The sequence below is a fragment of the Hemibagrus wyckioides genome, linkage group LG05, assembly GCF_019097595.1.
Source record: "Hemibagrus wyckioides isolate EC202008001 linkage group LG05, SWU_Hwy_1.0, whole genome shotgun sequence".
Taxonomy (NCBI): Eukaryota; Metazoa; Chordata; class Actinopteri; order Siluriformes; family Bagridae; genus Hemibagrus; species Hemibagrus wyckioides.
Window position 1 is genome coordinate 9828667 of NC_080714.1, and position 27493 is coordinate 9856159.

Below are 27493 nucleotides of genomic sequence, written 5' to 3' on the forward strand. Positions count from 1 at the left end.
CAATTACTATTGTAAGTTTTATATTTACGGTTTAGTTAAGCTAGTTAATATAAGCCCTAATTGATTTATCTGATCTAATGTATACATCTTAATAAGTTATAAATAATATCAAATCTAATCTCTGTAATTCTTATGAAACTAGGAAAATGTTACTGTTCATTTATTTTCATTAACTGATTTATTTTGTTTATGGTCATGGTGGATCTATCCAAAGAACACAGCATTAGACAGGAATAGATCCTAGATAAGATGCCAGTCCATTGCAGGTCACCACACACACACACACACACCAATTTACTTTAGCCATCCCACATACAGAGAACCTGGAGGAAAACCCTACAGATATGATAAGCTAGTATCAAAACAAAGATCCTTAACCCACTACACCAGTGTTCCCTCCAGTAACGTTAACATAAGGTAAAATACACATACAGAACATTGTTAACCCAGTATTACTGGTTTGGGTTTTGTGTGTGATAGGTACAGGAACAAAATGTTGTCTCCATGGCTCCAATAAGTAACATGGTGCATATTTGGTGCTGTGGTGGTACAGCAAGGAGCATTAATGCCTCAAGGCTCCATGCAAATAAGTGGAAATCGGGTCTCTTTGAGAATCACTGCAATAGACTATGAATAGCTTACATACATGGAGGTGATTCCAAGATTAAAATGATTAGACAGGGGCCCAAGAGGACCCGGTGGATCAAACAGTCACCCAGTCTGGTTCCTCTCAAGGTTTCTTCCTCATATCATCTCAGGGAGTTTTTCCTTGCCACCGTCACCTCAGGCTTGCTCATTCGGGATAACTTTATAATGTTTTTCTCTATATTTCTATACTTCTGTAAAGGTGTGGAGACAATGTCCATCATTAAAAGTGCTATACAAGTAAACTGAATTGAAGTGAAATTAAGGGAACCCAGTAAATGATCTGGACAGAGGGTCCAAACCTGCTGACCATTACATTTTATTTATTGGAAGAAGACCTCAGTTGAGGAATGATTCTGTGACAAAAATAACAAACAAACAAAAAACAAAAACAAACCAGAGAGAGCTGGTCAAGCTGGTAGACCATCTTATTGACCTTCCTGATAACTTTTATACATTTTATCAATAAATATCTGAGGGTTTGTTCATTGCCCTGCTGTTCTTATAAATAAGTTGCCTGTAATTTAGCAATGCTACAAGCACAAATTTGACTACCAGCCTTTTCTGTGTTTTGACAGCTAGAACGTGTATTATATTTAGTGTATTTTGTAACAACCTTAAATAAATGATCTAGCCTGTGCTGGGACAAGTGCTTGTTTTGAATAGTCTAAGACTTTTCGTATGTAAATAGTTTAAAGCTGGTTAGCATTCTGAGGTTTTAGCACTAGCTTTCAATAGCTACGTCCCCGGTTGGGTTGCGCGCGTTACGTGGTGACGCAGGCGCGAGAGTGTGGGGTTTCCCAGAGCGAAGCGCAGGGTTACCGCGCCCATCTCTGCCGTTTGATGGCCGGAGGAAGCGCCTGAGAGACCGCGGCGAGGAGAGAGAAAGAAAGACAGAGCAGGAGAGCGAGCGAACAGCGGGACAGAAAGGGAGGCTACGTTCGGATAGGGACCGGAGTAAACAACTTTGATTTGAGCCAGCGTCAGAGGGGGGAAAAAAAGACGCGTTGTTTGCAGCTGAATTATTGTGAGTGTGTGTGTGAGAGTGTGTGTGAGAGTGAAACGTGCCGCTGTCTTCGCGCCCGTGGTGTGCCGGTGTGTGTTCCCCCCCGTTTGGCGTATCGAAAGCTGGGTGCGGGGAGTGGCGCTCCTCGGTGAAGCTCGTTAGCTCGACGGAGAGAAAGGGGGAACTCTTTATCTTTGCTGTTTCCAGTCAATGCGATATAAACAACGGATTCCCACGACTGAGAACGGGTAAGGGCAAGAGTTTTTTGAACGTTTCGCTTGACTTTTATTCAAATCTTATTTACATTATGGTTACGGCTAAGGCGTAGCTGCAGAGAGCTAGCTAGTCGGCTAATTGGGTTGATTGACTTCCCTGCTTGTGTGACGGGGGTGGGGGAAGCTGCTGCTAAACTAAACACACTGCTAACGAACGGGGTTTTATTAAATATTTCGCTCATACAGAGAACTGTTTTCCAGTTTCAACAGTATTCCTGTAGGATGAGCTTTGAGAGTGGCGGACCTTTGTAAAAAATCACGGTCATGTGCCAGAAAATGTCTAGCATTCGAGCTTCCTAGCTGTGTTAGCTAGCAAGCTAATACTCTCCTCTTCATTCAGAAACGCTTTGCATAATCCAATCTAATGCTTTTTTATTTTTCTTATTTGTAGTCGTAGAAAAGTTCCCGTTAGCAGTAGTGACCTTGTTTTTTTTTTTTTTTTTCCATACTGGACACACACACACATTCTGTGCCTGTGTGTGTGGTGTGTGTGTTTTTCTGGTGAAACCTCCGTCCACCATTTGAAGGGTTCCGGTGCGGATAAGAGATCCATCTTGGAAGCAAGTTGCTTTAGCTATTCAGGGCCTTTCCGTGTTTAAAAACTACAACTCCTGCCTCGACATTCACACCACAGGCATTATTTTAACCAACATTTCAACTTGTCTATGTGGATTCGTACGAGTCGAGGTTCAGATACAGTGACGCTGGAAATGGCTCCTTATGTGCAGAAAGGATCCCATCATCACCACCACCATCACCACCCCAGATGATTTTCCCCTCAGATCCTGATCTAGTGATTTCCAGTACGGAGCTTTACTGGATTTTTCCAAACAGGCCGAAATCAGGGCGTGTGTTTGGGGAAAATCCTGTTAACCCTTAGCTCCTGAAATCCTAGTATGCAACGGCATGTATTTCTCCTGTAATATTACCACTAGCACTCAACATGAATAGAAACTGATTTTTATAATCATTTTTTGAGTAAACAACACACACACACACTAAAGCTGTTAAAGATGAGGCGATTGCTGCAGGATTAGCCACTGTCATTTTTGCAATGGCTAACTTTTAGCTTCTGGATTATGTGTGAATGGAGGATTAGGATAAATTATTATTAATAAGAATACTGTGTGTGTGTGTGTGTGTTGGATGATGCCTGCATCAGCCGGGTTGTGAGTGACAGCTCGATGTCGGCCGCTCCTCCTCCTCTTCTCAGCCATTTCCCATTTTAACAACTCAGCTCTAACCTTATGGTTGTTTGTTTGTTTGTTATTTTTGATCGGATCTTCGAACTGATCCTCCATTTTTAACGATCTGGAAATGAGTTAATTGGCTTTTTGGGTGATCTCTCTCCCCTCTCTCTCTCTCTCTCTCTCTCTCACCCGGCTGCTGCAAATCTCGGCCCTGTTGGAGGTGGCGGCGGTGTTGTAGAGGAAACAGGGCGGCTTTCTCTTTCTTTACAAGAAGGAAGCTGTCGAACAGCAAAAGAGAGACATGTAGCAAAGAGATTGTTAGGAATGATGTGTTTGAGAAAACTGAACTGTGTTGGATCGAGCCGGTTTGTCACTGCAGTCTGTGTGGCGCGTGAGATTGAGGAGTCTGGTGTAATACTGAAGCGCGCTGGGAAACACACACACACCGATTATTAAAGCGATTTTTTTTGGGGCGATTTTCATCCACACGACCGTAAAAAACCGTGTGTAAATCTCGCTAAACATTTATCTTCACAATGCTGAATTGATCCCCCGTATAATCAATGGCTCCCTGTATTCTCGACCTGAAGCAGCTGCAACCAACAAGATGGCGTTTGCAGCGATTTTTTTTCTTCTTCTTCTTTTCCCTCCGCCGCTTTCCTGCCTCCGACCAAGCAGCACATTAGCACTGGGCACTGTGGTTACGTGGAAAAGCCATATTCCGATAATGTTTCTCTAGATTAGCTTCCGATGTGGTAGGAAATTGCATTTTTTTTTCCTTTTTGCTAAGCGATCGTGTTTAATGGCAGCAGATTCAGGACAACATGGAGGAGTGGAATAACTACTGGGGCTTTCACTTTTATACCCAGTGCACTCAACCTCATTTAGTCGGTATGTCGGATCATGCAGATGTCTAGCAGTGATCATGGGAGTTTCTTTTTTTTCTTTCTTTCAGGAATCTGTGCTGACTTGCAGTCACTTTAATAGTGACCGTTTTGCACGCGCTCCTTCTCGATACAGTGACAGCCGCGACACATTTCCCTATTTTTTTTTTCTTTGCGCCATAACACATGTAGGCCAAGTCACACATGACTCGGCTTGTGCACACATTAAGACAAGACATTGTTTGCTCAATAGTTGTGCTCAGTGACACACATCCGTATTGAGAGTGTGCAGCACCATCATGGCATCCGTTTTGAACATCCATGCCTTAAAATAATGCTCCAGTACTGCTCTGTGCAGCATCACCTTTCTTAAAGGCTATAATCAGTGTCCGAGTGATCATTCTTAATAAGAGATTTTATATTCTAACCTGTTTATTCCTCTCTTGTGCTCCCAGATGTTATTCCAGGTTTAAGCGAGAAACATATGTCCAGCTTGCCATTACCTGCCCTAACATAGTGGACATTTAGTTTTAACCTCTCTTTCTCTCTGTGTGTGTGTTTATCCCCCTCCATTTTCAGCCTGCTATCCTGAATAGGATTAAATTCTTGCTGTCTTTGGACCTCAGCTTTTAGGATTATGGGCTTGGTCATTGATACAGCTGATTTGAGTCATTTGTTTTATTTATTTATTTTTCCTTCCCCCAAGCACTCTCCCATTCCCACAAACGACTTTCACTCTAGGTTACAAGCCCATTTAGTAGCCCTTTGCAATTTGAGACACATTCTGAATGAAAGTCTGTGCCACACGTACCGTGTGTGAGATTTCAGTAAAGGAACTGTATCCACGTCGAAGGATCTAGCTCATATCGCGGTAGTCAGATTTGTGTTCGAAAAAATAGCCTGTGCTTTCAGCATTCGTTTAAGAGGATATAATATTTTGAATATTCATTACCTCTAGAGATTGGTACCTGTGCCGTAATTCTTCACGCATTTTTCTCCTGTTGGTGGTTTTTAGATGAACGTCGTAGCATCGCAGACACGTCGGTGTTTTTATGTAAAGAAATTTTTTCGCTTCTTCAAAGGAAGATTCTGTGCACGATACGATTTTTGTCAGTGGCAGCGAAAAAGGGTCAGTGGTTTTACAGTGTAAATCCAGTTAAACACTTGTCGCAGCAACAGAGCATGAAAAATGCACCTCACACCATCAAGATGAACTGGTAATGTATGCTGTTTGTGTTGGGTTCAATGGCTGTTCTTGTTGTCGGGGAGGGGTCATCGTTTCAGGTTACGACTGGAATCCTGTACAGATGGTTTATGCTGCTCTGAACGCCAAACAAACCTGGTAATGAACTGGTAAGTTGAACCCGGCGTCTTTGAGTAAGGAAGTCACCAAACCCTAGGACCGGACCTGATGCTCATAAAGATGTGTGAGAATGAGTGTAACGTCACGGGTCTTGGATTTGGTAGTATGTGGCTTTTTATTGCCTTTTCCAAATTGAAGACATCAAATTTTATGTTTTAAAGATGTTTTTAGGCAAACTGCAGGATCAAGTCTGAACGGTTTACTCTTCATTTTGCATTGCTCCAAGCAAAGTGTAGGAAAAAAAAAAAAACGATCAGTTCCTGAGCAATGAGAATGGCCCCAGTAGACCTCTTTTACAACGCCCAGTAAAAATCCTGTAGTAGGAAGTTATTTTTTTGCTTGTGCATGTGTTTCCTGTTAACTATTTTTCAAGCCTTTGCTTCCATGTTCTGTCTTCTCCCAACTGTTTATATCTGTGTTTTAGGACTATAGCCAGGTGTAAACAAACGGAGGTAGCGAGAGATTGTCAGGTCCAAAAATAACATTTAGATACCAAATCTAGAAATGTAGAAGTTATGTTGGGTTGGTAGAACAGCTATAGTTGATCATCTTCAGAGCTTAAAAGCCTGTAATATTAACCCGAGAGAGCTGTATTTTGTGAGTGGGCCTAATTCATCCAACATGATCTAAGCAGAATCTCTCCATGCACACACAGTCCTGGTTTAGTTTGGGCTATTTTTTGTTTTAATTGCATCATTCATTGTGTTTATCACCACAGATGAAAGTGGATAGTTGTTTTAAGCACATCTCTGTAGTTGTATGCCGGAGTACTGGCCTAGAGAAGCCTTTCAAAGCAAGAAGCTGAGTCTGCAGGCGGGTTTTGTTTAAGTGGAATTACTGTAAATGTACTTTGATTCTTTAGTGATCAGAGTTCTTTAAAAAAATCTGATTAGTGGATGATTTTCTTGCCGCATCTCTGGAAATTTCACGGAAGTCACAACTGAATGAAGGAATGAATGTAAAACAAGACACAAACATTGCGAAAGTGGCAAATATTCAACAATTCTCTAAAATTCACTATGGCTCCAGCACAGTGTGATCTGGGTGAGCCTTCACTAGGCATTATAATCTGTATCAGTTTTTTTTGTTCGGTTAGAGCCATAGCATTTATTAGCTCAGTGTGATTGGTTAGCACTAGTCCTAAATGATTGATTGTGATATTGGTCAGCCATGTCAGCAATAAAATTCGATTTGTACTGGTTGAGCTGACTTATTTAGCAGAAACCGGTCATTTTAGTTGACCTTAAAAGGCCCATTTTCTTATTTAACTAAAGCCTTTACGCACTTAAAATAGAGACAGGATACGTTTAAGCAGGGGATTTTGCACAAGCACCCAATATTGCAGCTTTGTGGTGCTGGGATTTGACCACACAATCTTCTCTATAGGAGCCCAAAACCTTTACCAATGAGCTAATACATTATCAATAACATTAACAATACATACCAGTGCCATGTCCAGTGCTTGACCAGAATGAGGGGGAAACATGGAGAAGTTTAGAAATTGAAAATGAAGCAGCTTTCATACGGCTGTACAGTTTTTTTTTTTTTTTTTTTTGTTTCAAATTTCTTCCATTAGTTAGAAAAGCCAAATAAAAGTTAAGGCTTGTGCAGTTCGTGGACTTTTAATAGATGTCTTTATTTCAATCGATACCTTTATATTGTCTATAATCTTTTGTTTACCTATACAGTAGTAACAGTTGTCAGAAAGCCTGTCCAACTAAGCGACTTCATCTTTCCTGTTCACAGACTGGTTTGCATAAAACTGTCCTCCCTTTGCCTGTTACCGGTCAGTGGGCTCACGCTACGGTACGGTTTTGAATATCCAAACTCTATGGTAATGGGAGAGGATTTTGCAAGTCATGGTGTACACCTGTTGTAATTTTTGCATACGCTGCCAAAGGAGTTTTTGAATTAAGGCTTGGCTTTCTGTTTACATTCATAGGTCTGAACAACAAAAAGAAAATACACGTACATGTTGCCAAGTCCGTCCCCCCCCCTCCCCGTTATTTTTCATCCCTTAGTTTAGAAACAGAAGAGCTAATTCCAAAATGAGACCGTCCTTGTGTGGAAATGAAATGATTAGTTGTGAGTCACGCGGCAGTTTTGCTCAGTAGCGCCTCTAAAACGTTAGCTTCTGTGTGGAGTGTGTTTATGTAGTTACAGATGAACTTGTCTGGCTGAACTTTTTCCATACCTTTCTTTTTTTTCTTTTTAATTAAAGAAGCCAAATGTATCATTCAAGGACAAGTGTGTTCTGTGTCTTAGAACCAAAAAGGTTCTCGTCGGATCCCGACGGTGGACGTGTTGCATCTGGAAGAGACTCTAACATTTTTAATCGTTGGTAGTGTTGGCATTTTAAGTGAGTGTCTCAGGGCCAGAGTACAGACAACACGAGCGTTATCCAGAGGAACCAGTTTAGCTGGAGGCATCAACACACGGGCAGTGGAATGACTAGTGAGTTCACTCTTGTTAAGCAGCAAGGCAAGCATACCTATAGGCGGCTTAGGCAGACTATCTACACAGTTAATGCATTGTGTTCGTAATCAAGTGTAACACAGATAAACCTGACAGAAGAACAGGGCGTTTCATTGTGTACTTTCATTGTCTGGAAATCTTGTAATGGTCTTTGTAGCGACATCACATGCAATTCATTCAACTCTAATTGTTTTGTTCGCATAGTGCAAAAATATTTTCCTTTTGTAATTGTGCAGCAGTGGAAATGCCAGTCCAGTGGTTCCTCTGAAATCTCCATCACTGATCAGTCCTCGTGTCATATTGCCGCCATCTTTTACCGTGCTGCATGTGACCTAAATAAACTCTCTGTGGCACTCGCTCCCATCTTACGCCACAGATATTAAGGTCTATTAATAATTTCCATGTCAAAAGTTCAGTTGGTAAAAGAAGTCTTGCACTTAAAAACGACCCTGTTTATATTTGGAAGAGGATGAATTGCCCTGGCTGCCCCTCCCAAGGTCTTCTGATTTGCTTTCAAACCCTACTGTCTGAATTACTGGATATGAAGTGGAAAGGGAGGGGCACAAACAAGTGAACGCTTTCTATTTATTTACAGTTATATTGTGTGGTAAAGATGTTGCTGAGGACTGAAGTTTAAAAGGTAACAACTCTCTTCTCTTTATTCTCACGCTAGCCTTTTTTCTTTACTTTTAGTGCAAATTGCAGTTATCCATTAATGTGGCTTAAAAGCCTCGAAACTAGTGATTCTGTTCCCTCTTCTCTTTTTTAAGGGCAGATGCTGCATGTTAAATGTAGATATAAAATAGGCAGCGTTGACACTGTGGCCAGACTCTGAGGATCTGTGTGCTTAGGGTGGTGTTAGGTCTACATTGCACAGTATACCTTCTTCAGAAACCATGTATAACGCTTCTTTAATTCCCGTATAATGGGAGAAAATAGATGAAAAAGAAGGAATCCATTAAGGGCTGGTCAGTCGTGTGCCCAGAGAATACAGGACACTGACTTCAGATATTGTTTGTTTGTTTGGGCCCTGCTTCAGTGATCTTGTTGCTGTTGGTAAGGTTTGGTAAGTTAAACCAGTATTCCATGTACCATTCACAAGCAGCGTGAAATTTACACACACACACTGTCCATTTTTGGTTTGCTCTAATAGCCCACTTAGCACCGAGCTGTCCTGGTTCCTCAAAATTGGACATGGACCTATTAATCTGAGCGAGTGTGTTCTCACTTGTTAGTAGTGCTGGGCACAAAGATTGGGGTTGTTACCATTTCAGTACTTAGACTTTGATGCCATTACCAGAGGGCCCCCCCCCCACAATCAATAAAAAGCATTAAAATTGTCAGTACTAAAGTAGGAGTTACTCAGTTTTATGAATTGTATTCTCTTTGCAAGATAAACAGCAGAAACAACTGCATCATGAAATAAAAACAAGGTTATGTTCAGTTTATGTATTTGAGCCGAGTCATGCTGATCAGTCAGGACTCTAGTGGTACATTGTTCTTGTCTGAACATAAATGCTATACATCTTCATTATTAACCCCGACTAAAAAGTTACTCACAGCAGTTCCATTTAAAACCCAATACTATATGACCCCAAGCTGTGCCATTAGGAAGCTAAAAATAGTTGTCAAAGCACAGAGTAAAAGTGTGAAAGACACTTCACACCACATGCACTGTTAAACATTATTTCATAATTTGAGGTTATGCTCAAATCATCTTTCACGCCCATCGTGTTGGGTTTTAGCAGGTGCTCTATAAAATTTGGCTCCGTTAAAGTTTTAGCAAGGTAGCTATATGTCTAAATAAAATGTTTTTCGAATCACGGGAGCTCGCCAGCATGGAGCGATGTCGGCTGCCTGTAGAGGTCAGAAAGCTTGTGGAACTGAAGCTTAGACAAGTTGCTGGTCTTAGCTGTTTTGCACTGGATGGATTTTCTTTTTGAATTCCTTTTGCAGTTATTTTTGTCTCCTTGTAAGCAAAATGTGCCCAAATACGAACGCTTGAGCTCAAGTTTTCCACAAGCTGCTTTGTGTGTCTTGCCTCTAAGAGCTAAATTAGCATCTGCAATTTGACCTGGCAACATACGGAATAATAGTTCAGACCATATAGTCGCCCTGTTTAGATGCAGAATAGTTGCAGAAAACAACTCGTCGAGTTGTTTACTATTTTGTATTATTGACAAGGTATGCAACTTTCAGTACCTTGTGCAACTCTACTAAGCACTGTTGCCTTTGCGTGGATTTAAAGCCGTGCCCTTGCATAGGGCGGTGGTGTTAACCACTGCGTCTCTCAAAGAGGAAGTAGAGAGAATGTAGAAGGCAAAACTAAAGTTGTCCCAGTGTTGATGGTTACTCTTAACCTTGGCACCAGTAAGACCAGGAGCTCAAACTGATGCTAGGATTGATTCGGTCCAGAAAATCACTGCACTGCGACCTCCAACTCCCAGGACTCTTGGGTCTTCCATCATAATCTGACAACACAATATCTTGGCACTTCCCCAACTGTAGATTTGAAAAATAGTTATGAAAAGGTGTGACACTTTTTTTTTCTCTCTCTCTCTCTTTTTCATAGCACTGTTTATGGTAAGTGAATGTTTTCAGTGATTTAACAAACATTATAAAGATTCTGTCCATTTTTTTTTTGATCATGCATATTAGTATATGTTTTGATTAAAAGGCAAATTATTATTGGTTATGAAATGATTTTCCGTACAGGAATGGTATGATACAGTTTATATAGATGATGCATAAATAATTTTATAAGCTTAAAACTGACGCTTTTATCTGATCATAAGCCTCCTAACTAAAAGTAGGTCTGCCCCAGATCCTGAAGTTGGTCACATCTCTATCGCAGACTACTAAATCTTAATTGGCATATTATGTAGAAAGCTATGGTTTATACCCCTAGGTTTGTGCAAATCTGATGACTTTTTGTCCTGTACATGACTGTCCCTTTTGCTTATTCAAGCCACGCCCATATTTCTACACACTTTTTTTTTTTCCAAATCGACATCTACGAGAACACTTCTTGAAAATATTTTTTCATCCACGCAAATGTGCGAAAGCGATTTGGAAACGCACGCCATGGCATGAGGGAGTAATAATAAAACAAAGTGAAATTAAATTGCAAACATGTTATTAAATTACAAGAGATTATAGGCAGCAAACTAACAGCCTGTTCAGCAGCCATGAGAGATGGAGTCCTAACTCCTTCATAGCAAATACAAAACCACAGTTTCACGCCGTGACGTCAGAGAAAAATCTGTACCTAACGTGCATGTGGGTTCAGCAGGTTCCTGCCATTATATAGTTCTTTTTCCATCAGTCTGTATCGTTCAAGATCCTTTCAGCATGATTAATACCCGATAGAAACTACTTAGCTACTTCCTGGATCATGTAGAAAGAAGATTTGAAAAAGTTCAAGGGCGGTGGGTTTATGGTTTCTCTGGAGCGACTGCTGTGTGGAGAATATGGCACGATGTCAAGGTTTGGAGAGCGAACATGCTGTGTGTGGAAAGGGCCAAGAGTATAAAGAACAGCATCTCTACAAGGGGTTCATGGTCCATGTCTGAACCTTGGTGAAAGCACACGAGTAATGATGCTGTTGGAACAAAAGATAGCATGATGGTAGAATTAATGCTTGTGTTCAAATGATCAATAAATGAACTCTTGCACCAAAAATTGGACAACCTGATGCAGTATACAGAATAGGGTGCCTTGTGCGTTATGGATGATTCAGTTAGTGGGTGGGGAATTTGCTCTTCAGCTGTTTTTTAGAGAAAGGTTAACACACGAGGAATACAGCTGATGTAAAATGTTTGCACATGCTCTGGATTGGTTAGTGCGAGAAAAAGCAGTGTAGTTTACACTCGCGTGAAGGAGAAAGGAGTGGCAAAGCAGCAAGGCTTTTTAAGGAGTGGCTTCCAGCAACTAGCGCATCCTCCATCAGCCACCTTCAGACTTGTGGTCCCAGCACTCTTTCTGACCCCTTGTGTTTCAATTATATTTACATGCATGAGCTCCTTTAAGGCCCTGGAGAAACAGGCCACATGGAGATGGTCCTGCTGCCTGCCTCCTACATCAGAGAGAGAAAGATGGAGGGAGTCTAAGAATGAAAGAACGAGTCGTGTGTTGCTCGAACCTGTTTTTAAATTGAGGATGGTTAGAGGGAATGGGAGGCAGCTGGCAGAGTGCTGTTAAATATTGCATAGTCTGTCTTGAGCGCATGGCTGTAAGCGCATGGTGTGTCTAAACACACATGCTCACGGCAGCCATTTAGAGCATCTCGTGCAGCCGGAACTTCAGCGCATGCACTTATTCACCGTATACACTAAATCCATTATAAGTGCGTTATTACCTTGGGCTACAGCCAGCAAAGAGCAGCGAAGAAGGTTTTGTGCATTCAGGTTGTGTGGATTAACTAGTGCTGTATCGTCAGCCCATTCAGACCAACCCTGAATGTTAAATGAAAGAGAGAATAGTAGAGAAATGGTATTGTTTTTAAGGAGTTGGCCTCGAAGTGTGTAAGGTGTGGTGCTATTTCCCCGCTGTCAAACCGTCAGCCTTCAAGAGCAACGTTTCCCGGATAAAGCCTGTGCTGGTGTTACAATGTCCAGAGCACATGCAGCACTAAGAAAGAAAAAAGAAAACAAAAACCACTGTCCACCCCTATATAAATTTTCACTGGATGTCGTCTTATTCCATAACAAATTAAAAAAGAGTATTGTAACCTTTTTGTCTGTACCTTAGGGTGTCTGTTTGTGTATCCGTTCAGAACATGAGCCATATGTGTACTGTAGTCCTGTGGCTCACTCCACCCTCCGTTTCCTGTTTGTAACGCACATACTCGTACACTTTCAGCTGACTTTGTTGTCGCGTGATGTCACCGAAGTGTACAAGAACATGGCGCACCAAATTCAAAATACCCACAGTGCCTCTAGTCAATTTAATCAAAGAATAAATGTGTGAGTGTAAGATTAGTCCTGACAGCTGGTTTTGTGTGACCCTTTTATTAATGTAGTTGTGGTTTGCTAAATATTTCTGTGAAGTGAAAGTGGCACATTGTCAGGGTTTTTTTTCTCTCTCTCTCTCCTGTTTTTTTAATTTTTTTTTAATTTTTGGTCATCTTCCAACAAAAAGTAACTTCACATCAGGAAGAGAGTGAACTCTAGGGTTAGATTTTCCACACTATTAATGGCCATGGCTTTTAGCAGGGTGCAGCATTTCTACTTCCTGCTCTGCAGTTGCAACACAAAAACCCTCACAGTCGATCGCTATAAATGCCTTGCGTGCTGTATTTATGCACACTTCCTACTGTTGATCACTGCTGAGTATCACTAGTCAAAAATGTAGTCAAATGGACTACTCTCACTCCTGAGGAATATTCTCACTTCTGTCAATTCACTTTATTTGACCCAAAAGGATGATCGAATCAATGCTTCGTCTTTGCAGCTTTCGCACAAGACTTTTTGGATAATAAGGAGTTAATCCCTCGGAGCTACCCATAAGCCTTTAGGGTGGAGGGAGGGAGGTGGGGGTGGTCTTAAATTATTAAGCCCCCAGAAGCAGAATCGGGGCACCATGTTTAATAGATAGGCACACTGTGAGAAAAGCTATGCTGCAAACTTTGAACCGGTCACCTAGCCCTCAAGAGTGATTTAGCTTCTTTCAATTAGACTTGAATTCAGAAGCGTTCGCGGTTGCGTTCACTGAGTAAACTTGACTCTCTTCGACTTAAATCGTAAGCTTCGGTGAATCTCATGGAGCTTGGCCAGAAGGTAAAGAAGTGCATGTTGTATGCTGCAGTCAAGGAATGCAACTTCTAAGCAGATCTGGACAGATCTGTGTACGCATACGTCTCTGAAGGTGACCACACCCCAGTCTCCTTCACTGTAGTCCTCATTAGAAAAGCTGCACTCCGACTCATCCTCTTGAGTATAGAGTCCCATTAGGCTAATCTCTCTGTTAGAGGTGAGTGATATGGCCTTAAAATAGCACACTGCCCTCTCAGATTTGTAATGATATTTGAAAACACTGCAGCTCGGTACCCGTGTTCTTAGTGTTTCCGATCATGACCTGCGAGAGGTCTGTAGGTGTTCAGACAAACGTTGCGTAATTCTTTCATTTGACGTGCACTATGCAAACGCTTTTGAGGACATCTGTTTTCCTGTGAGAAATCCGGTGCAGCAGAACCTTTCAGCCATTTATCTTGCAAGTCAAAGGGACTGAACGTCCATCCGAGGACAGGTTTAAAGATACACAAAACTGTTCTTGCAGAAATATGAAGCTATCCGTCTTACAGCTTGGAATTTTCACAGTATGAGAGCCTAGGCTTAAAATACAGTATCCGGTTTTTAATTGCCGTTAAAACATAATGGTAACCAGAAATTCTTTTTTTTTTTTTTTTTTTTTTTTTGTAAGACATTTTTGAGAACGGATTTTCTGTGTTTGGTTTAGCTTTGGCCTGCAGTGCCGTGTTGTACTGTGCAAGACGAAGGGGGATGTAGAAGTTTTGGGGCATTGCAGTTGGAGTAAGTTACTTGATTGTAGTGATTAAAAATAGATAGTAATACATTATACATTGTGCCACCATAACAACCCTAATTTGAATGTTGGCGTTATCTGTTCTGTGTGTGTTGTGTGCCTTGCACAAATGTGAAGATTTAAGTGACCGAAACGGCCCATTTTACATCAATTTCTCACCTGACTCCTAGTGTTTAATACATGTTTAAATGGAAACGTTCGTGCCATTGAACTGTAGTTGTTTTTTCCCTTCTGAGAAATTCCTCCTTGCCTCATTTGTCATGATGAAATGTATTTTCAGAACGAAATTTTATAAATGCTAGCTTGTGTAATCTTTCAATGAAAGCTCAGTCTTTGTATCAGTAATGAGGGTTGACCAATTTCAGACCGTTTGCTGGTACATTTGAATAAAGATGATTTTCGCTTTCCAGTCAGCTCTGTTAAAGCATCGCCCACCTCTCTTATGACCAGAAGGAAGTCTTTTACAGTCCCATTTCTTTCCTTCCTGCCTACGACAGAACTAAAAAAAAAAAAAAAAAAAAAAACACTAAAATCTTTCTCCGGCAGCCTATAACTAGCCACTAATATAATCAGAGCCTTTTGGAGAAATAAATGAGTGTGGCTCAGGCCTGGACTTTTTTATGCTGTGTGTGTGTGTGTGTGTATTGGAGGGGCATCATTGTGCGGAGATGACGGAGCTGATAGGCCTAGCTGGAAAATGTGAAGACCGCTTCCACCCTCTCAGCCGAGCCCATCCACCACCTGACTAAAAATAGTGCAGAGAAAAAGGGGAAGGGGAGAGAGGAGGGAGGCAGTGCATAAGAGCTGCGGCTCGTCTTTTTTTCCCTCCCGCTTTTCCCTTCTTCTCTCTTTCTCTAGTCTCGGCTCTTACTTACTGCTGTCATTTTCCTCTTCTCACTCTCATTTCTCTTTATTTCTCTACGAACAAAGCCGTTTCAGCCATGCGTGTTCATGATGAGAACTGCCTAACTATTGTCGACTTTCCCGTTTTAGTCCTTCGCTCTTTATTGAATACTGCAATGCGTGACCAAAATGAACAGGAGAAAGCTTTAGTAAATTCATATTAACTCTTCAGCAGTCTAGAAATTCTCTGTATGAAGCGTGAGTCTCAGAGGCAGGAAGGCCATATACAGGTCATGAAGACTTGGGCAGAACTAGTGCTAACTCTCTTGTGCTTCTAATGGTTAATAGGAGTATTAGCAATATTAGCATGACACATTTTTATTGGCTGGATTATTTCGGGCTTAAGTTGCATTGGCTAAATGCGAACGTATTTAGCCCCGCTGGCCAATCGGCATATAGCATTCTAGCATATCAAGGTTAGGTGTTTATTGGATACAGCATCCATTCAGAAGGTCGTTGACCATCAGACGTACAGGATCTGTGACTAAGCCTAAAGGGGCAAGGTAAGGTTCGGTCATGCATGGTATATGTTAGGAATTTATAGTCTAGTAAGGTTTAGTGAGCTTGTTCGCTAAAATGGACAGTGTTCTTAAAACAGTACTAATAGCCAGAGAATAGCTTAATGGTTGCTTGTGGTTTTCTTGGTTTTTGAAAATCAGTCTTAACACAGATTCTTTTTATTGGTGTTTAAGGATGGCTGTTGGTACGTCACCAACTGGGGGTACTTTTGGATCATGAAGGTTAATTACCAAAGCCACCCAAATGATATTTCAAGCTCCAGTTCAACACATCTTTCAATTATGTGTTAGATTCAGTAGAGGTGATAGTGTGTTTTGTCATCTTTTTCTTTTTTAGCCATGAAGGTGCACTGTGCGAGTAAAAGTGTTGGCATTAAGCGCGTTCACAGATGGATTTGGGTCAGCAGAAGAGTCACTCCTTTTAGGATCATCAGCAGATTCCGTGTTAACCGGATTTGCGTGGACGAGCTGAATTAAGTGTCCCTGGATTACTAGTGTGACTTTGGAGGGAAGGAGGACAGTGTCCAGAGCTGCTAAGAGCTTTCACATCCATTCAGGGCTGTGCACATTTTTTTCTTTCATTTTTTTCTGCTGTACATTCACCAGTTTGTTCATCTGAATTTTTTTTTTTTTTATGTTAAACCTCTCGGTCCCATTTTTCCTTTATCTAAGGGTACGTTATGAAACCGTTAAGTGCCTTGCCACATGTACAGAATGGATCAAAGCTCATTCTGCCCTTGAGGGTGGCTACAATGGTCTCCAGGATACAGTTATTTGCAAAATGGGACATTTGCCACATGTGTTCTTATAGCACCGCTGGACCGCTTATAAATGAACAAGGACCAGGCTTTGCCTAGTACAGCACCGTATGCTGTAGATTATTCCTGACAGTGGCTACATTTACCTTAAGACTAAGGTTGAATTAGCCACATTTCTGCACACTGAAGCTGTGAAGCCAGCTGAATTTGCTGTGGGATCTGTCAGTCTCGATTTGTAAATAGCTTTCTCTCTGCACCAGCGCCGAAATGGTGATCTTTAGCATGGGCTGCTGCAGAACCCTGTTGCTTAGTAACAGCTTCTTGGGTTGGCAAGGACACACACCAGCAGAGAGAGAGAGAGGGCGCGAGCGCACAAGTGTGCCATGCTTGGATCAGTTTTTTATTATGGCACATTTATTGCCTTTGCTTAGCCTGATGGCTAAGATGGCCGAGTTTAAAGCTGTGTGTGGGACTGCTGGTCTTCACCATGGACTTGTAAAATGTCGAGTTCTTCACACAGCATTGTTACCTTTCCCCCTGGTAGAATGGCTTGTCGAGGTGTTTTGGTTTTACGTTGCTCCATATTAGTTTGGAGCTTTGTATAAATCTTCTGTTGCATTCCTGAATGTTGGCAGTGTGTGTTTCATAGCTAGAGAATGAAAATTCTTCCACAAATGGTAAACAGTGCTTTTATTCTAGATCACCTTGCTTAAACTAATTGAAATGACAAAGGATAGATTAAGTTAAAAGGATTTGACTGGCTGTTCTCACTGACCGTTGTATCTCCTGAAGCTTACGCCTGCAGGCTTAACCTCACCTTTTTGCCCTCTCTCCCTCTCCTTTTCTGTCGTTCTCAGATCAGTAAGTGACCCAGCGCGAGGCAGGAGTGAAGCATACCATTTAGAAGAGGAAAATGAGCGAACTCGACCAGCTACGTCAGGAGGCTGAACAGCTGAAGAACCAGATCAGAGTGAGTCTCCACACACAGTGCAACTTGTCCAGGGTGCCATTGGGGATTTCTACAAGAGAATACTTGGCTTATATACATAATTGGCATGTAATTACTGTGTCACAACTGTGCTGCCTGCTCACTTTGTGTATGTGGTATATAAAGGATGCGTTAGGCACATTTCCATATTATTTTAAAAGTAATAGATCAATTCAATAGTTATTTCTTTAGTAATACTTTAGTATTACTAAACTACACTACTTTAGTAATATATAGATTATGTGGCCTTAAATGCTACAGGTTTTGGAATTTACAGTTAATGTTAAAACTTGTAGCTTTCTTTAAACCACATGCTTAGCGGTGCTTGTTACTTGCATGCAGAATGACAAAGATCTTTAACATTTATGTGATTATTAACTAAAAATCACACCTTTAAATATAAATACTGCCCACTAAATTACGAACTGCAAATAACAGGAACTGTACCAATGGCAGTTCTATAAATTGATGGCTATTTTGTCATTTTTTAGGATGCAAGGAAAGCATGTGCGGATGCCACCCTGTCTCAGGTGAGCGGATAATCCCAATCTGGAAATAACGTCGATCATTTTGAAAATATAAACAGTATTTGTGTCATGGATTTCTTCCGTTTGTGTATCCGCACAGATTACAGCCAACATCGACCCAGTTGGGCGAATTCAAATGCGCACCAGGCGGACACTGAGAGGTCACCTGGCTAAAATCTACGCCATGCACTGGGGCACTGACTCGAGGTAATCTCATTCAAGCTGTGTACTGAAAAACACCAGAGCCATTTCAGCAAGCACCTGATCTAGGATTTGTTTTTTTTTTTGTTTGTTTGTTTGTTTTAAATCACTTGTTGATAAGATTGGATGGAGATGGTGATAGAGATGCAGTTTAAAGCTAGGCTTTGGAAACATGGGTATAAAAAGAACAGCCCTGGACGTTCTGATAAAGGTATTTGCGAAGAGTTTGTGCTCACGCAAGGGATATCTGGTTGTACGCACATGCACCCTGGTCTCCAGGAGGTTAATTGGGAGGCTGCAGGTGAAGTTAGGCCCCAGAGATTCCCTGTGTGCTTTGTCATGCTACTTCGCTCAGCTAAATGCATTCTGCGTGTTCTGACAAAATGGTCGTCCTCTGACAAGCAAACATTCATTTCTGTTCGTTTTGAAGGAGGCGAAGCAATCTCTATTCTTCAAGGTGCACAGCAAATGGCATCTGTTCTTTGTTGGGTTGTAGCTGTGTAACTAATTGCACTCTACAGAAGTATTTTTTTTTTATAGTAAGCCACATGATGAAGCTTAGCATGTGATGCACATGAAAAAACGAAGAGCATCTTTTTGTTCCAGATGCAGTCTTCGAACATTTAGCTAGCTTGTTTGTTTTTTTTTTGTTCCGGTCATCATTAATCAGTAGATGTAACTGAACTCGTGTAATCTACTGGTGCAGAAGACTCTTAATTCTACTCCTGGGTTATTGAGTTGGGCTCAGACAGGAAGATAATGCCACACAATCTCAGCTAAGCATCTTATTATTCAACAACAGTGAGTGTAGCTTAGCACTGTACACAAAGTTGCAAGCTAGTTAACATTTTTTCCCCCCTCCATTCTTATTTTCATAGTTTATTTGTTTCTGATGTTTGAGATGGTATTTAAAATTAGTGTCCTGTTTGTACAGTCAGCCAGCCCCTCCTTCTCCTGTTTTTATTGGGTTTTTTCCCCTTGGGTAGGTGGAGTGCATCCATTAACGGCATGGCATTATACTGAATCACTGTGGAAAGTTTATGTTAACTCTCCTGATAGCAACGTAGTCATGGTCACATCATCTCCACCTCTCCCATGTGCACGAAAAAAAATTCCTGGTGGTTTTGTTTATTCAAATAACTCCGAAGGAATATGTACTGACAACATGATGGCTTGCTCTGTGGAGGTGGTTTATGATAATCATATCATTGTATGGTTTCACCACAAAGTCCAGGGAATGTCTCACTCACACGAAAGGTGCAGAGGCCCCAGGCATGCAAATGTATGTTTACGTTTATGTAGAAATCTTTTGACATTAAAGTAATAATTGTTTAGAATTCAGTTGACCTTCTGTCAGTATTTCCATTCAGAGATTACATTGAGATCTATACACAATAGAAAAATAAGACCGCCGATGAACTCTTTTTCTCTTTACAGGCTCCTTGTCAGTGCTTCCCAGGATGGTAAACTTATCATTTGGGACAGCTATACAACAAACAAGGTGAGCCTGATTTCCCAAAAGCCTCTTCACTTCCACTGTTAATTGCTGAATTTTCTAGAAGCAACTTTCATTATTTCTCGAGTTCTGCTTGTTATAGCAAACTGTACTAAATTTGCTGACCTGTTAACATGAACAGCTTTTTATTGTTCAGATCTTTGTGGGTAAACTTTTATGATCAGTTATTTTTGTTGATTGTTATAAATAAATCACAGATTCTTATGAAAATATTATTTTTTATCATTATTCATTTCTAGAAAACTTCAGATATATAATCAAAAAATTGTTTTTATAAATGGAACAGTCCTAATAACTGTGCCACCACGTTATACGGCTAATTATAATTACATCTAAGCCAATCTGTAGCTTGTGATTTAGTGGTCCAGATTTAAAAGAAATTGAAATCTAATGTTTATTGCATTTATCTTCACCAGTTCAACGAAATTGCAGCCATCTATGTTTAACTGAAGCAGCCAAATCAGTGTCGTCCTCAATGCAATTGATTCCGAATTTCTTACATGAGCACTGTCCTGTTATAGGTGCATGCCATCCCGTTGCGCTCCTCATGGGTGATGACGTGTGCGTACGCTCCGTCTGGCAATTACGTGGCTTGCGGTGGCCTGGACAACATCTGCTCCATCTACAATCTGAAGACGCGTGAGGGCAATGTCCGTGTGAGCCGTGAGCTGGCTGGCCATACAGGTTAGTGAGTGATGAGCTAGCAGTGATGACGGTTTGATGACATGTTTGTTTAGCTCATTTATATAGCAGATGAAGGGAGATAAAGCCCTAAAATCTGCCACTGGAGGATTGTTTTTGCAATACCAGTGACTCCAGTTTGATTCATCAAAGGTTTTATGGGTTACATCAGGTGGAACTGGAGAAATAGTGTATTGTACTGTGGACTTTTAAGACCAGATGTCAGCAACATTGTGGCATAGTGTGCATGTGTCCATACATGTATCTCCTCCTTTGTCCAGTTGTGTAATTTTCTGCCTTGTGTTTTTACACAGGTTACCTCTCCTGCTGTCGTTTCCTGGACGACAACCAGATTGTCACTAGCTCAGGCGACACCACCTGGTAGGTTTGGGGTAGTGCACCAGCACTCCTGCTTGAGCCATTTGCATCAGACACAGACACTTACATAGGCTCACATGATGCTCTGACTGGGCAGACTGCTGGATGACTATTCAATCTGACAATTGGAATATTTCAAACAAAAACTTTCCTGATTAATCCATACCCTATGGGAAAATATATTTCCAATTTCTTGATGTTTACTTAACATGGTTTTATTGTAAAATTCTATAAGATTTGAATGAGTCTGTAGGTTCAGTATTGCACTGGTCGCATAGCAGGTTTCTATTTTAATTTCAAAACTTATGTTTTTCATTTAATCATTAAACAAATGCTGTGCACATTTTTCCTTCTGTCTTTGGTGCTGTTACTAATCCTGTCCGTTACATCTGCAGTGCTCTTTGGGACATTGAGACGGGGCAGCAGACGACCACGTTTGCAGGTCACACTGGGGATGTGATGTCTCTGTCTCTGGCCCCAGATGCCCGCTTGTTTGTCTCTGGTGCCTGTGATGCCTCTGCTAAGCTTTGGGATATCAGAGAGGGCATGTGCAGACAGACCTTCACTGGCCATGAGTCCGACATCAACGCCATCTGTGTATGTATCGCACGCATGCAGCGTCCAGAATATCTCCCTGTTCTCTACTGCCTTCACCAACGTATCATGAGCAGAACGTTATGTTACATTAGCACACTACTATAGGAAACATGATGGCATAGGCTGTTTCCCATAATACAAGTTAGTACATATGAATACAGATTAAAGATCCTCCTTGCCATGACACTGTATTAAGGTGAACTTTCACCACAAATCCAGTCTGTTTTGTGGCATGGGTGAATAGAGTGAATCGGCCTTCATAGAAAAATGTGCAGATACACTTTTAAACACATTAATGGGATGAGTGATGTAGGCAAGATTTTTCCCGGCACCAAGTACTGCGATGGTTTCATAAGAGAATGGAGTTTGCGGTTCATATACAGGGCTTTCATTTATGCTGCATACACTTTTTCTCCTTAGTAAGATGGCCAAGTAAGGTCTTTTTTACTGTAGAGATGAATGTATTTTCTACCACTAAATTTGGTTGACACCTAGTATTCTTTTCTTTTTTTTGTTATACACTGAAAAACCTTCATTCAACCCATACTGCACTAGTTAAGTAATAACCTCCTGGAATAATCTACTTAATCGCACTGTGACGGAGTGAAATCTAAATGATATTAAATATTTAACATTAAACAGTTTGCGGTGTTCAGCAGATTTGTTTTCGCTTGTTTTGTGCACACCACCAACCAGCTGCCCACTGATCATTAATCAAATTCATCTGTAGTGCTGGTAGCAGAAATGTGACCAGTCTGAATGTACTGATGGAGAAGAGTAAGCACTGGTTCTACTCTTATAGGCTACAGCATTTGACATGCACTCATTTTCATTCAGGACAGTGAAATAAAAAGGTTCAGGAATGCTTGAGCCGTGGCTATTTTGATTGCCCCTTAGCAAAATAAAATATGCAACTGATGAGGATATTTCACAGTGATATGTCTGAAAAACTCTACACTGCTAGTTGTGCTATACAGTACTGAGCCACTAGTAGATAGCAGGTATGGTACATGCAAGCTTTCTTTTCTGCCTCCCATTGACGACAGCACACAAAATCTACTTTTGTGTTCTGAGCTCCCCCTGGTGGAGTTAAACAGTCCTACTGCACATTTAGCTAGACACTGGTGTCCAGTCCTGAGCCGTGTTGTACTACCATCATTGCACACCCAGTTCTGCAGTTAGTGTGGGCTTAACAGCATTGTTTTAACACTGCATGTGGAGACAAGTTCCCTGTGTCTGTATTTATGTACTTTATTTTTCTTTCCAGTTCTTCCCCAACGGGAATGCGTTTGCCACAGGCTCGGACGACGCCACCTGCAGGCTGTTTGACCTGCGTGCCGACCAGGAGCTGATGGTGTACTCGCACGACAACATCATCTGCGGCATTACCTCGGTGGCCTTTTCCAAAAGCGGTCGTTTGCTGCTCGCCGGCTACGATGACTTCAACTGCAATGTCTGGGACACCCTCAAAGCCGACCGTGCAGGTCAGTGCAGGAGACGCCGTATAGAGTAGCTTCACTGGGCTGGGTATGGGGATTCTGGAGGATTTGGTGAATGATGAAAGAACGGAAGTTTGAGATTCGAAAAGGATTTTTAGACCCATTAGAGATCCTAATGGAGCTAATATTACAGGACTGAATGGAGATCAACAGAGTATAAGGTTGTAATAAAGGGTATGCATGACATTCAGTACTTTTAATGGAATTACGGTTGCATTCAGACCACAATCGATGATGAAAATGGATGGAAATGCATCTGCTGGTGCTTATTAGATGCCATCTGTTGGAACACACAGAGCCGCATGCTCTGATTTCATAATATTTTACATTACATTGTCTTCAGTGTTCCTTCTGCTAGCAAATAATGCAGCGAGTAAAGTCTGATTATTATATTCATACATACTCTCCTTGTGCAATGTGATCAATGAACTGGATAATTTCACGAGTGGATAACCTTCTTGACCAATCCCCCTGAACTTTCTCACCACATGACAGTCATTAAAAGTGTAATTAAACATATTAATTACCTAAACACCGGTATTCTAAAGACATCGCCACTTATTCTGCCTTTATTATGAGCGATGTGCGTTATCTGCAGAACATTTTTGCTTGCTGTAAGTTGCATGTCACCCACACCCACATCCTTTTGTCTCCCCACTCAACCAGCACATGAATAGTTTATTGCATTTGCATTGAGGAGCGCAGTGCCACTCCACCATCCCCATGAATTATGTACACCATCAGAAAGCATGTAATGGAGATTGAATTCTCATAGCATCTTACTCTAGAAGCACTACCTCATACAGACTGACCAAGACAAGAGATGATGTCTTGAAATGATCTCTGTTCTCCAGTTGGACATGGTGTAGTGGTGTCTGATTTGGATGGCTAAATGATAGCTTGCAGCTAAGCTCTGTTTGAATAAGAATGGTTTTAACACACTCCTCATCTAAACTGTCCTTGATTATCAACTGAATCAGGTGGCATATGGACTACATTACGAGTATAAACACTTTTTTTTGCAGGTGTCCTGGCAGGCCATGATAACCGTGTTAGCTGCTTGGGTGTTACTGATGATGGAATGGCAGTGGCCACAGGCTCTTGGGACAGTTTCCTTAAGATCTGGAATTAAAGCTGCAAGGTAAGCTTTTTCTTTCAGTACATTAAAACTGACCTTCATCTTATTGTTCACTGACATAAGCAAAGGTGCTGATATCTACACTGTTAAAAAGGTGGAAAAGGTTTGTTTTTGAAGGAGAAGGGATACGTGAAAGCTGCATTGTTTCTGATATCATTTCTTTTCAACTTTCTCTGGCCAGACTTTGAGCTTGAGATCCAATAGGACTATAAGTAGGCGGGATTGTAGACGTTTTGGTCAGTAAAAACCCGTGGAGCTGCTGCCAACTAAGTAGTTGTCGCGTCACAAGCCCGGTTTTTACACTAAAGACTCAGTGATGTAAATAATTCAGTCGAAGCAAACATCTTCTCATGCAGTTGTACACGGTCTATGTGCAGTTTAATACAGACTCAGAGCGGATTGCAGCCATACTATATGTTTATTTTGTTACAGTTGTGTAAGGTAAGTTTGGAGGTAATGCCCTCAAATGGTTATTGAAACATTTTTGCAGTAAAATATCAGTTGAGCTGAGATGTTGAATGCACTGAGCTGCATTGTCCACTGGAATATGCAATATTCTCTCTCTCTCTCTGCCTGCTAGGGGTTTCTTGTTGGCACCTCTTTTTATCATTGCACCTTTTCTAACAAAAGTGTGACAGTCTGGGGAAAACCCTTAGTGTGGCGAAATCTTGGTGTTTTGTACTATATATGGTTGTGTGAACTACAGGCTTTCCTCATCTGAAACACGTTTCTCTAGAATTTGATTCTAAATCACAAGGAAAGTTCAACGTTTAAGCATTTCACAGACCGTTTACCCCAAAAGTGAACAGTGTAGTCTCTTTGTTCAGGTCCTCCAGCTTCTGTAGTCTTTTTATAATCTGAGGTTAGTCCGTTACGATGTTTGGAGAACAGGAGTTTTCACTCAGCTGATCCCTGTCTCCTCTTACCATCTCTGCCTGAAATAATTACTCATTAATTCAGTTAGCTGTGTCCTGTTGGCCAACTCCCCACTCCTTTTGTTAGCATTCAAGTGTTGTAACTATTTGCTTGTATTTAGACACTGTGACATCAGTGTAAAGGATAGATCCGGGACATGTTTTACCCCCGCTTTCTGCCAGTTACATGGCCTGTAGGCTGCCCCCTGCCTGCAGAAGGCATGGCATGACCTCAGGAAATGATGCAAAAGTGGTGTATCTAGGTCAAAAACAGGATAATGGTGGCAGCTCTGAAACTTCCAGTAAATGTGCTTTCATAATTGTGTGTGTGTGTGGGTATAAACAGGATATGATTTCTCTGATCTCCGAGTCCCTTTAATGATGGTTTTGCTCTTGCTTTCCTTTCAGATGGCATCCGGACTCCAAAGTTGACTGGAAGACCATTCCAACATAATGTTAAATTTTATTGCATATCCAATCTTCTTAAAACGCAACACAACTGACCCCCGTTATCTGAGGAAACAACAGGGCAAAAAAAAAACAAACAAACCGATTCTCCTTCCCATAAAAAGAGCACAATTATTTCATTCAGTACATCACATGGAAGTCAGTGGGGTCAAAATTAAATGGTGGGGGGCGGGAGGGAGGGAGGGGGCCAAAAGTAACTGTGCATTCCTAACGGGACCATTCTCCAAGCGCTCATCACACTGCAATCGTCATTTACGCCAACGTTATCTAACAGAGTAAAAAAGAAAGGCAGCAGACGTTGTCCCCTTACACTAGTCGGGGTTTTCTTTTGCTGTTTGTTTTCTAAATACACATCCCGTTTACATACGGTTAGTGTTTCAAATGAGGATCAAAAGCTCTTTTATCACTTAGTCTTTGAATATTTTAGATTCAAGTTTGTAGATGGAGGATAATGTTGACAATAATCACAGGTGTTATAATACAGCTTTGTTGTGTCAGAAACGAGGAGTGGTTTGAGCCTGACCTGTATATTTAGTCCCACAATCTATCATTATTATTATTTTTTTTGTTTTGTTTTCTGTCTAGTCATGAGTCTTTGTTTGCACAGGAATAAAAGCATTGCATACATAGAATAATGTTGAAAATGTTGACTAACCAAGCACATGCTGTTAATGATGAATGCTCATTTAGAAAAGAAAGAAAAACGGTCCATTTTAAATATATTTCTCTTATTGGTTTTGTTTTTGTTTTTTTTGCTTGATGAGGGTCAAGAAATGAAATGAAGATTAACCCGTCGTGTAACAGTTTTAATTTTCTCTTCTCCATGTTCATGTCCTTTTTTTTTTTGTTTTGTTTTTGGTTGAGCTTCGGTGTGGAGGGTTCGGGAGGGTTCGGGGGGGGTGGGAGCGGAGGGCTTTCGGGTGTAACTCGAATTTCCATTTTTACCCGGTTTCAACACAGGTGCCCGTTCCGTGCTTGGAAAAAAAAAAAAAAAACCCAGTTACTTCTCTGTGAATGACATGTTGTAAAAATCAATGTTTGAAAATAATGATATTAAAAAAAAAAACTTTTTAAGTTAAAAAATTAAAAAAAAAAAAAACCTTTTATTTTGGTTGTCTGCCATGAGTGGGTTAACTCTTAGAATCGCATGCTGTAGAATTGCTTAAAAAGAGGTGCATATGGAAAGTCCTTTGATGTTTTTCTTTAAGGAAATAACCTGTTAAATAGATCATCACAATGATATTTATATTCCTTTTTTTCCTCTTCTTTTGCTACTCTGTGCATACAGAATCCAATTAAACTCGCAAAGCTATGCACTCGAGAAGCAAACACATCGATTGACCTGTTCTATCCATACCTTGAAGTTTCTAAAACACTCGTACACCGACCCTCTCACACACACACACACACACACACACACACTCAAACTAGAACAAAAATTGTCATTCTTTCTGTAGCAAGACAAAAAAATTCCAGACACAAAGAAAAGAATGCTAGAGACATTTTGTAACAAACAGGTTTTAATGTCCTTTAATAAAAAAAAGAAAAAAAAACTTTGCAGCATTTGAATGGCAGAGAATTTTTCTGTTGTTCCTTTCTGCGTGTAACGAGAGGCGCTCTTTCCTTAGCGGTAGTGGCATTTCTTCCATTCTGTTCTCCCCTCTGCGACATTCTGTACAAAAACAAAATAAAAAAGTGCTGTCGTTGTGCATTAGGCCTGGAGTTGGCAACAAAATAAATACAGAAAAAGCTACAAAAAAAAAAAGGATTAAATCAATTCCTTCTCTCTCTCTCTCTCTCTCTCTCTCTCTCTCTCTCTCTCTCTCTCTCTCTTCATACAAATAACTGTAGAGCTCTGCACACCCCAACTGTATCCTCATCCATCTTTTGTATTTAATTTTAAATTCAGTGTACAACAGAAAGCTGGATGCAAGATAGAAACTATATTAAAATGTACTGTTATTTAAGATGTAATAAAGCAGTTTGAGATGACCTTTCAGTGTCGGTGCCGTTTATGAGGATGCGC

The 27493-nt window shown here is 40.9% G+C and overlaps 1 protein-coding gene across 2 annotated transcripts; it reads left to right on the forward strand.

The window, feature by feature from the left end:
• The first annotated feature begins 1457 nt into the window (after positions 1-1457).
• gnb1a (guanine nucleotide binding protein (G protein), beta polypeptide 1a) lies at positions 1458-27298 on the forward strand. Of its 2 annotated transcripts, none has more exons than XM_058389211.1 (11): positions 1458-1672; positions 17418-17530; positions 18040-18078; positions 18176-18282; positions 19714-19777; positions 20314-20476; positions 20788-20854; positions 21247-21448; positions 22716-22932; positions 23973-24088; positions 25408-27298. In XM_058389211.1, the coding sequence occupies exons 2-10, from the start codon at positions 17474-17476 to the stop codon at positions 24077-24079; spliced, it is 1023 nt and encodes a 340-aa protein (XP_058245194.1). In that variant the 5' UTR covers positions 1458-1672; positions 17418-17473; the 3' UTR covers positions 24080-24088; positions 25408-27298. The 2 variants fall into 2 exon arrangements, with proteins under 2 accessions (XP_058245194.1, XP_058245193.1); XM_058389210.1 differs by having other exon boundaries at positions 1459-1899.
• The last annotated feature ends 195 nt before the right edge of the window (positions 27299-27493 follow it).

Bases quoted from the DNA above. Each gene is read 5' to 3' on its own strand.
- gnb1a (XM_058389211.1), top strand. From the start codon at position 17,474: ATGAGCGAACTCGACCAGCTACGTCAGGAGGCTGAACAGCTGAAGAAC. The intron at 18,079-18,175 runs GTGAGCGGATAA...GTATCCGCACAG, and splicing joins CGGATGCCACCCTGTCTCAG to ATTACAGCCAACATCGACCC. The intron at 22,933-23,972 runs GTCAGTGCAGGA...TTTTTTTTGCAG, and splicing joins CCTCAAAGCCGACCGTGCAG to GTGTCCTGGCAGGCCATGAT.